We start from the raw sequence: 10,365 nt of genomic DNA, 5'->3' as shown, positions 1-10,365 counted from the left end.
TCGTGAGAATGGGAGGTGAGAAGTTTGATTTATCACTTTCTTCGAAGAAGTTAAGGGTGAGGAAATTTAATTTTAGACGTGGGTTGCGAAAAAAAACGAGTCGTGAGTAGTCTTAAGCATGATGGATTTCTTTCCACGTCCGCGACTAAAAGCGAACGGGAACAACATCGGGTGCCACCTTCCATTTCGACCTTCGGGGAGAAGGTAACCGGCCCTTGATCCCCTGCCCCCGGGACCAGCGTACGCCGCTTCCCCCGTACAAGTCAACCGACGACAGTCGAAGTCAAAGTCAGAGGTCCTCCCACAGAACCCATCCTTAGGCCGACACGTGTAGTTCCCAAAATACGATGCCGAGCAGGGGATCAGGGAGTGCGCGGGAGCAAACCTCCTCCTTCGTCCTTTAGAAACTTTTGCGAGGACGCTTTGCTTCACACTTCCATTTCGCTAGCAGTAGCAGCGACCGCGAGCGATTCCATTGCGATCGGGACGCGCAGTTGCTCGAAGGACTTCGACAATGGCGGCGAGGCCTTCTTCTCCGACGACGCCGTCGTGTAGCTCCTCGTGTTCGTCTCAGTTGCCTTCTTCCTCCGGGTCCCCTCCACTCCCCATCATGGCCCTCCGCGAGATGATCGTCGAGAAGATCCTCGAGAATCGCGTCACCCTCATCGTCGGCGAAACCGGATGCGGTACTGTCTCTCTCTCTCTTTCTCTCTCTCTGTAGAGTGCTCTGCTGCATTGCACTGTGGTTGCGTTAAGTTTGAGCGGTGAACGATGAATTTGAGACGCTGAATTTGGCGCTGCGATTTCGGATGATCGGGGTCGTTTTTGGGAGACTTTATGTGAAGAAGTTCGTTCATTTCTCCTGCTGAGGCTTTCGAACTCGTATGATGCGAATCGAGTGCATGAGATTCCTTTATTCTCTCGCTAGCCTTTTGGTTTCCGATCATCCAGCACGTCGCCTCGCCTTTCTTCGCTAGTTCGTCGACTATGTTACTGTATTTCATGGTGTTTCGCGGTTTCAGAAACTATACCGAAGGAACCTAAGGTGTTCATGAATGATAAAGAGGTCACTTTAGTGTAGCTCTGTATTGTTTGGTCTCTCGCAGCATGTACTGATGGTCACAAAACTGTGGCAGCGTGGTTGCGTCAACGTTTTTGTTTTATTCAAGTGAAAGAAAATTTCGTACTCGGTTTCTTTAGTTAATCTCTGCAACAGCGCCAACGCATGAAATGTCTGTCTAAAGAATTCTTAATCTCATTTTTTTTGTTTTATGGACCATGTATTTTATTCAGCTAAGCACTTCGTATTCACTGATTCCGATTGCTAAGAACTTATTGGAGAAGGAAGCCAGCTGATTGTAGATTTTGTATTCTTCATGAGTCACATCTGGAATATGGAGATTTGGCTTGATGTCAGGTGTAATTGGTTTCATTATTGTTGTTGTTGTTATCATCATTATTTTAAAGCTGAATACAGTCTTCCATTAACTAGCTTTTAAGAGAAGTGAAAAAGATTATTCAGGATCCAAATAGTTTGGTTTTTCTAGTTCTATATTTGATTTTCCTTCAATTTAAAGGAAGCTTTCGATAGAAGCTAAAGACAGGCCTTCAAGATCAGTATCATTAGAAGTTTTTATTGGCTTATTGTTGATTGTAAACCCGATTAAACTGTGTAATCCAATACCGGGATGATTATATTTGTGCTTGCCCTGAAGTTACAAATGTGGATTGGGAATCGAGTTTCATCAGAACCTGTGTTATTAACTTCTCTGCATCTGATTGATGCTATGACCTGTTTTTGTTAGTCCTCCACAGTTTGCTGCTTGGGATCGATCTGATTGTATGTAAATATTCAGGGAAGAGCTCCCAAGTGCCTCAATTTCTGCTTGAGAGAAACATCTATCCCGCAGTATGTGTACAACCTTGCGAATCTGCAGTAGTAGACATGGCCAAAATGGTTGCAAAAGCCCGTAATTGTGAGTTGGGAGGGGAAGTTGGATATCACATTGGTCATTTAAAGAATATATCATCCAGGTAGCGATGCATGCTCTCTCTCTCTCTCTCATAGGAAAAAAGTTTGAAAGAAACATATGCGTCTTTTATCACCATTTCCTTAAATCGAGAATTAGATGGTCCATGATGTTTGATATGCTGTCTATTTTTAATATCTACTGTCCTTTATTTTGTTCAGCAGGTTTGGATTTTGTGCCTTCTTTATCTGTCCTCCATTACCTTTGAGCTAATCTCTAGTGAACTTATTGGCAGATAGGTCTTGTATTCCACTCTACTGAACTAATAAATAATACAGGTGGATAGTCTTTTAAGTTAAGTTGGCCAAACATATTCAGCCATACCATTACAGAAATACGAACTATTTTCCTATCTATAAATTATGTTCGAAGAGTTTCCAAATTCTATGATCATCTCAAGTATTGAGAAAAATGTCCATGAGCATGGGGACTTCAACATCCACACAACCGATGAACCTTTCTGTCATCACTATACCATATTAGTATGAAATAGTTACAACTTGTGAGATGTACTATGTTATTCATCGAGCTTTCATGTGTAAAGTAGTTACAGGGTCTGAATTTTTATTTAATGCGAAATACTTGAAACTTCAAAATATACAAGTATCGAAATGTACAATCCTAAATAATTTGTTCACAATTTTCCAAAACTTAAAATCTTTATTTTCTTTTTCAAAATTTTGGAGGGAAAGTTATACGTAGAAGTAATAAGTTGTACCAAATAGGTCCATATTCAACCTTGTAAGTGAATTTTTCCACACAAATGTGATTTTTCTTTCTTTTTTTCTTTCACACAAATGTGATCTTAGATTTCATTGATCATTTTCTTTTCTTCGATTTCATATGGTCTAGTTTTTCTTATTCATATCTATGTCATTAATGCATGTTCAGAAAGCAAAACACTCTGTCTTAAATGGTCAAACATGTAAATGCAAGAGTCACTTCCGTTGATTTATTAACTATGTATATATTGGTTAAGACATTTTTTTTTTGGTGCCTCATGCTAATTTTACATTGATTCACCGATTGGAAGTGCTTTAGGCATCTGTGTTGTATGTATTTTAAACTAAAGTCCTTATTCCTTTCTGCCTGTCTTCTTTTACAGCTCAAAGATTGCTTTCAAAACTGCGGAAGTTTTGTTAGATGAAATACTTCAGAAGGGTCTGAATGCGCTTGATTACAAGGCTATCATAGTAGATGAAGTGCATGAAAGATCTGTAGAGTCTGATCTCCTTCTTATCTACGTGAAGCAGTTCCTCCTAGAGAACAACAACCTCAGGTCAGTTTATTAATCTTTCTATGTATTTGGTGTCATTCGAAGTTTATCACTTAGTCTGCACAAAATGATGGTGTCATAGAAGCAATTTCGAATAGCTTTATCGATAATCATTCCTGGTGATACTTGGGGAGTCTCTGGTTATGATGCAGTGAAATCTTTTTTCTTTATCTTCAAGCATTTTATAATATGCATCACTTGTGAAAATGAAAATCTCAATGGGCGGTTTATCAATAACATGCTTATATCAGGTAGTGGTGCAAATAGAATGAGAATGCAGTTGGTTTAATAATGAAGTGGAAAGAATCAATCCCGCTGGCAATATATACAGATAACCGTATCTTTGAACTTGATTTGATGTTTCATGGATAGTGGTCACTTGTGGCCTAAGAAACTTAGTTCCTGTTTGATAATTTACAGGGTGGTACTATTAATGTCTGCAACAGCCGATATTACAAAATTCAGGGACTACTTTGGTGATATTGCTAGGAATGAAAGAGCAGAGGTGGTTGCCATTCCTAACTCCAACCGGCAAACCATTTATCAAAGGAGAGTTGTATATCTTGAGGAGGTAAAAGCTTGGTTATTAGTCCAGAGAGGCCTAAATTTGCAGCATTAATTTTCAAGAGTACCCGCTCAATTTTTGATCATTTGGCATTCTTGTTTCACATGGTGTGTTGGCGTAATTTTTGCTTTTAAAAATAGACTTTACTTTCTGCTTTTAGTATTTAGATTTGACTTTTATTTAATACGTAACTCCTTGAATTTTTGAAAGCATGTAATTATTATCAATTTGAATCATTTAAAGACACGTAATTTTTTTTCCTGATTTTTTAATTTTCAAAATAATTATTTCTAATATTTGGTGGGAAAGCCATATATATGTATTCTTATTTGCGGTAAAGTCATAAGTAGTCTAAGAAGTCACAATAAACAGATCCTGAACTGAAGTTTGTCCTTGAAATTATCATGTAGTAAAAGAAGACTGGAATCTCCCACTGCCTTTTCACTTATTCGAGCCTTCCCTGTTTTTGCACTTATCAAATGCTAGAAAAGTTAGAAGGAAGTAGTAGTTCTTGTGGCAATTCTTAGTGGCGAAGCATATTGCCTACGGGGCAATGCTTGCGAGTACTTGCTTCTGCTTTTTAGAAGTCTGCTTGAAATGGTTTGAAAGCAGATTTTCGAGAAGCAATCCAGGGCTGAATTTGCAGCTGTGGCCGTTCAAACTTTTAATTGTAAATGTTGGAGAATACTCGTAAAGTTTGTTTCTACTCTTGAAATCATGAGGCGGGGTCCATGAAGATAATGTCGAGATTTGTTGCGGATTTATTACCCTAATGGTTAATGATTTTTTAATTAGAATGTGAATAGGATTTTACTTTAATTATCTTAGTTGATTTTATTCGTACAAGGCACTAATTATCAATTTGTCATATTTTCCTAGTTTATTTTTTTAATATTCTTTTACTTAGTTTAGGTTTTCACGAATATGCGCTTTATTTTAACGTAAAGCAGCTCATCTGTGAGCATGTTGCGCCTTGTGCGTGTTTTGCGGATTCATTTATCCGTGTTTATCCCATTTCTGCTGTGTCAATTGGTGTTGGAGCCGATAAAATCGCTGGTGAGCGAAGCCATGTCTAGTAACAATGGCAATGGAAGCAACCGTCCCGTTGATGAAGATCAGGGGGCTCAAGCTTTGTGGACGGCTACTCGTCGTCTCAAGGCATCTCAACGGGCCGTGGAGTAGAATCTTCAATTGTCAATTGACTCTAGATACGTTAGTGGGGGAAAATTATCTAAAAAGTTATAAACCTATTGCATTTTTGCCAATTCAGCCATAAACATTTCAATTTTGTTAATTGAGTCATAAACTTTTTCATTTTTTGCCAATTGCGTCTTAAACCTTTTCACTTCTTGCCAATTGAATCCATCAGACTAATTTTGGACAGAAATTGTTGACGTGGACGCCGGCCGGCCTATGTGGCGCTGACATGGACAATCTTGGAGGGAAAAACAGGAAAAAGAAAAGAAAAATAAAAATTTGAAAAATATTAAAATATTATTAAAAATTGTCTACGTCAGCGCCATGTAGGCCGGCCGGTATTTCTAGCAAAAATTAGTCGGATGGACTCAATTGGCAATAAGTAAAAAAGTTTAGGACTCAATTGGCAAAAAGTGAAAAGGTTCGTGATTTGATTGGTAAAATTGAAAAGTTTAGGATTAAAGTGCAATAAATTTAGAATTGTTTGGACAATTTTCCCCGTTAGTGGAGCGGCTTGGTCCGAGGGAAAACCCGGAAAGGGCTAATGAATTAGCGCCACATATGCATAATCCTCGCGGCCAACCGCTCGACGGAGTCTGGTGGTTCATCACAATCATTATGATTGGCCTACCTAGAGGAATAATTCGGGTTGGGATGAGCTGGGAGATGATTTCGGAAGTCAGTACGGAGATCACGGCTTCAGCTGAGACGGGGACGAGGACTGTGTTGAAGCCTGTGGCTGGAATCACCACGGCGGAACCTACTAACAAATAAACAAGCACTACTATTACCCTTGTACACTTCTCTATCAACAGATTACAAAGCAACAAGAACTCTTAATAGAGAGAATCACAAATAAGCAATAGCACGATTGGAAACAGAGAGAGAACAAGATAATATCAGAGTTACAACTTTCTTAATTTTCTGCCAACCCTTTCAGCTTGATTTTTAATCTCTTATGTAGAACTTGAGTCTCTAATTTGGACGTTGGAGAGTCTTCAAGAAAGTCAAAGCGCCATAGGGGTTGAGAGAGACACCATCGCTGGAAGTCTGACTGCTCGTACAATCTGATTTTCCAGGCAAAAGTAAGGTTCTCTAAATAATCTGTTACCTCTGTCAGCAATCCGTTTCTCTGGTTGCTTGAACAAAACAGGCAAAAATTGTTTTGATATAACCTTAAAGAAATGCACTTTTTAAATCTATTTGATCTAACTTGGTGTTGTCTAAGTCTACGCTACTCTCCCAGATTAAAGATCATCGACAGGCTGGAATATACTAGTAATCTCGTGAGTAGTTACACGTAGCATGAGCTCCTTCTACCCGAAGCTGGTAGATTTCACTATCAATAAACAAGTACTGCTCTCATATGTGTACATTCCTTAAACTATAGACTAAAGTGAGTAATAACAACTCTCAATGATTAAAATCGCACTTGTAACATAGTAAGAATATGACAATGTCAGTGTTTGTAACTTTGTCAATTTTCCGTCATCATTCCTTTGGCGTGCATTGATCTTCTTATATAGTTTTCATCTTTAGACTAGCCGCTGGACAATATTCAGGATTCAATTTGCCGTTGGAGATGATGGACACAATCACCAGAGATCTGATTGCCCATATAATCAAATAGTCCCAGTAATAGTGAGGTTTCTCCAAATAGAGTTAGCCGTGCTTGGTCCATTCCACCAAATCGATAACAATCAATTAGATTAACTTAAATTATTCCTTCCGGAATTCCAAGTCTTAGGTTAGCTGTAAAATCCTTTTGACCCGCAAGATTAGTCAAAAGAATATATGGGTCTTCATATTCAGGTCACATAATCATATGATTAATGCGATCATCATAGTTGATATAGGTACTTGCTTATATCGACAATCCAATAAGTCTATCCAAGCTTCCCGGGGTAGTTGACTTACATATATTGCCATCCATTGGTCTTCCTGAGTACATTAGTGTTGAAAACTTTACTCAGTGTTCATCTTATCACGGTCACGAATTTCCTATTCTTCCACATTTGTTCACCATTTATCAAGGTTTATCCAGCTTTTATCAATCTTTTTCACTTTGTACTTGGGATTCCGTCAATGTCGGTAACGTATCCTTTATATCAACATTACCTGAAATAAGATAACATATGCTTTTATTGAATAATAATGAGAAATAGATGATTTTTTCAATTTCAAAATATCATAGAGGTTTTCTCAACAATCCAGTGAGTCTATCCAAGCTTCCGGCCGGTAGTTGACTTACATATATTGCCATCCATTGGTCTTCCTGAGTACATTAGTGTTTTAGACTTTACTCAGCTGTTTACCTTATCACGGTATTTCCAAACCTTCACGAATTTCCCGTTCTTCCGGACTTGTTTACCCTATATCAAGGTCCATCCAGATCTTTTCACTTTATACTTTGGATTCCATCAATGGCGATAAAGTATCTTTATATTAACATTACCTAAAATAAGATAACATCTGCCTTTACTGAATAATAATAAGAAATAGATGGTTATGTCAATTTCAAAATGTCATAGAAGTTTTCCCAACACATTCTATTATGGTGTACGAGGACATTTGACTTGGTGTTGAATTGTGCTTTGATTAAAATGATCATGTAAACAAAGACTAGAAAATTCAGATTTCCTCTTCAATGGATATGCAATATCGTGAAAAATCATCAATAAACACCACATAGTACCGAAACTGTGGTAATGAAGAAACGGGGCTGGTCTATCTAAATGTATCTTGTCCAAAGAATGGGAACATCGAAAATATGAAGGACGAAATGGCAATTTAGCACTTTTATTAATTCGACAACTAGTGCAAAGTCCACAAGTTGGTTTACTGACAGAAATAAAATTGTTCCTTCTCAAATATTGCAAAATTTGACTATTTGGGTGTCGCAAAGTTTGATGCCCATACATGCTCATTTGCTGACTTTTGCCTCTAAGAGAAAAATGCTGAATTCTGTGGATCTCTGACGGCATACAAATCAACGATGAGTACTGCCCGGTATCCAGACTTGATGTGTCTTTGAGTTCCCGATACAAAAACTAGATCCATTAAACTCAAAATAAGAAGCATAATCCTGCCTGAGTTGAGAAACAGAGAGAAGACTCTTCTTTATTTGGGTAACCACCAAAATGTTTCGATGTGCAAGAGTGCTAGGTGCATTTCCAATAAGACCAGTACCAATATGAGTAATTGGAAGTGATTCGATGTGCAAGAGTGCTGATGCTCATATCACAGATGCATTTCCAAAAAGAAATCCTTAAATATCTTGACTTTCAACTAATTTAGCTTTGAAGTGACAAATTTAGCCGCTTTGAGATTCGAGGGAAATGAACATTTGGGAGCTGCAGCCATTGGTGTAGCATGTAGGGAAGAGGTCTGGGTGCCTTGCATAATGTCTGATTGTAGGGGTGAGCATGGTTCCAGGATAGAATTTGGAACCTGAGTGGACATTTGTCGCTTTCAGGTTCTAGGGTATGCAGGGTAGGTTTCAGGTTCCAAAAACTGGGGAACTTGTCTTGACGGGTAGGTTCCAGGTAGGTGGAACCTGAACACGAAACAAGTTTTTGTGTTTTTCTTGATTTATGTCTTCGTGCAATCCTCCGGTATTCCATAACGCCTGATGATGAATGTATAATCTGGAATTACTAGTTTGAACTTGCATTTTATGATTGAGACTTCTACTTTGTTAATGCTTTTTATTCTTTGTGTGTCTAATTATATAAGTTGTGGTTAGTGGATTGTAGCAGCAAGTGGTGGTCATTAAAGGTGATGATTCACTACAATCATTCAATTATTAATATAGGTGGAACCTGAGTAGACCTAGAATCCGTGACAGGGTAGGTTACAAGGTATGCAGGGTAGGTTCTAGGTTCTAAAAAACGAGGAACCTTTTCCAACAGGTAGGTTTCAGGTTTCAGGTGTAACCTATATGGAACCTGAAACCGTTCACCCTTATTTGATTGTGATAATCAAATAAATAATTTTCATTATCCCTAGGCAAAAATCGCTTTTTAACAGCGTTTGCATCTTTGACCATGTTGTAACTAGTGTTTTGCCTTCTAACTGACGCTTCTCCTCCAGTTTTTCCCCCAAAGAGTAAGCTCTGCCCTTTGAATTTATGCCTCACAAGTTTTACCATCTGATTCTCAGGAATCTCCATAGAAGGTAGGAATTTCCACTTCCTTCTTGAATTCCTCCTCCCACCAATGGCCACGGTCATCACCACCACGATCCCGCTGATCAACACCATAAACGCAACCACGACCCAACTGCTCATCCGCGTCCGTATAAGTTTATTGATTCACACATTCAATCTAGGGCTAAACCGAAGCCAAATTAGAAAGATTCGATAACAACCGCGCAGGGCAGATTCGATGCTGGGTTGTTTTTGTTTTGATTTGATTATGGAATCTAAGCTGTTTAATTTGTTTTTCAGATTTTGATTGTTAAAAAAAATCACAAGAAACAATACAATCTCTAATTTGATCTTTCTATGGAGGAAAAATTATGAAAGCAACCTTTAATTCTACAAAAATTAGGGATAATTGTTCCGGTGTATCCTATCATAATCGGTTTCCAGCTGTTGGAACTGGTTCCTTTATAAACCGGCATGGAACTGAACCGGCGGTTCCACGGTCAACTTGAGAACCGAGCCTATTTTAAAAGGAATCGGTCAATGCCGGTTCCCCAATTTTTTTTTTACCCAGGAATCTACCCAGTCCTGTGTGAACCGGTCATGTAAGGCTAGTTTGATTCGTTTCTCAAGTTGAACTGGTCCGGTGCTCACCCCTTGCAAAAACACTAATATTTTTTTTTGGTAATAGCAAAAACACTAATATGGATGCCTAAGAATTTAAGCTAGAATGAAAAAAATGGAGATTTGCATTTGGATGTCTCCATTTATATGATTCAATAAAATAATTTCTATTACCTCTGCCACACATTAGATTCTCTCTAGCAAAAATGCATGTTGTAATGATAACACCCACAACAAACATTAAAGCTACATCCTCCCTTAACGGACTTTATGTAAACATATGAAAACAGACGCAATTGGACCTTGATTTGCGCATCCGCTTGTGGGAAGAACTCGAGTACTTTAGACCTATTTCGTTCATGTATAAAATAATGGATGATTCAGGGCTTCAAAGTGCACCATAACCCAAGGCTACTAACAAAGTAAGGCCTGCATATCCATTTGCCCGCTGGCTTGACAAGTGGCATGTCTTATCTCAGTATACGTTCAATACCTCCTGACATCATACTCCATGGGCATTTTCCTAAAT

General features: G+C 38.4%; 1 protein-coding gene across 6 annotated transcripts in view; it reads left to right on the top strand.

The window, feature by feature from the left end:
• The first annotated feature begins 392 nt into the window (after positions 1 to 392).
• LOC115694261 (DExH-box ATP-dependent RNA helicase DExH8-like) overlaps positions 393 to 10,365 on the top strand; it is a 59,202-nt gene continuing 49,229 nt past the window's right edge. For 2 of the 6 annotated variants that reach the window (XM_056314393.1, XM_056314389.1), the window contains exons 1-4: positions 395 to 686; positions 1,857 to 2,034; positions 3,136 to 3,309; positions 3,727 to 3,877. In XM_056314393.1, the coding sequence (XP_056170368.1) occupies positions 515 to 686; positions 1,857 to 2,034; positions 3,136 to 3,309; positions 3,727 to 3,877 (675 nt within the window). In that variant the 5' untranslated portion in view covers positions 395 to 514. Of the gene's footprint in view, positions 687 to 1,856; positions 2,035 to 3,135; positions 3,310 to 3,726; positions 3,878 to 10,365 lie in introns of all 6 variants that reach the window. The other 4 variants (XM_056314392.1, XM_056314391.1, XM_056314388.1 and 1 more) reach the window with 4 other exon arrangements.

The sequence above is a fragment of the Syzygium oleosum genome, unplaced genomic scaffold, assembly GCF_021117445.2.
Source record: "Syzygium oleosum isolate NSW1041296 unplaced genomic scaffold, Sole_v2.1 Sole_v2.09, whole genome shotgun sequence".
NCBI classification, from domain to species: Eukaryota; Viridiplantae; Streptophyta; class Magnoliopsida; order Myrtales; family Myrtaceae; genus Syzygium; species Syzygium oleosum.
Note: the sequence above shows the minus strand (reverse complement) of the source record. Positions and strands in the feature narration are given on the sequence as shown.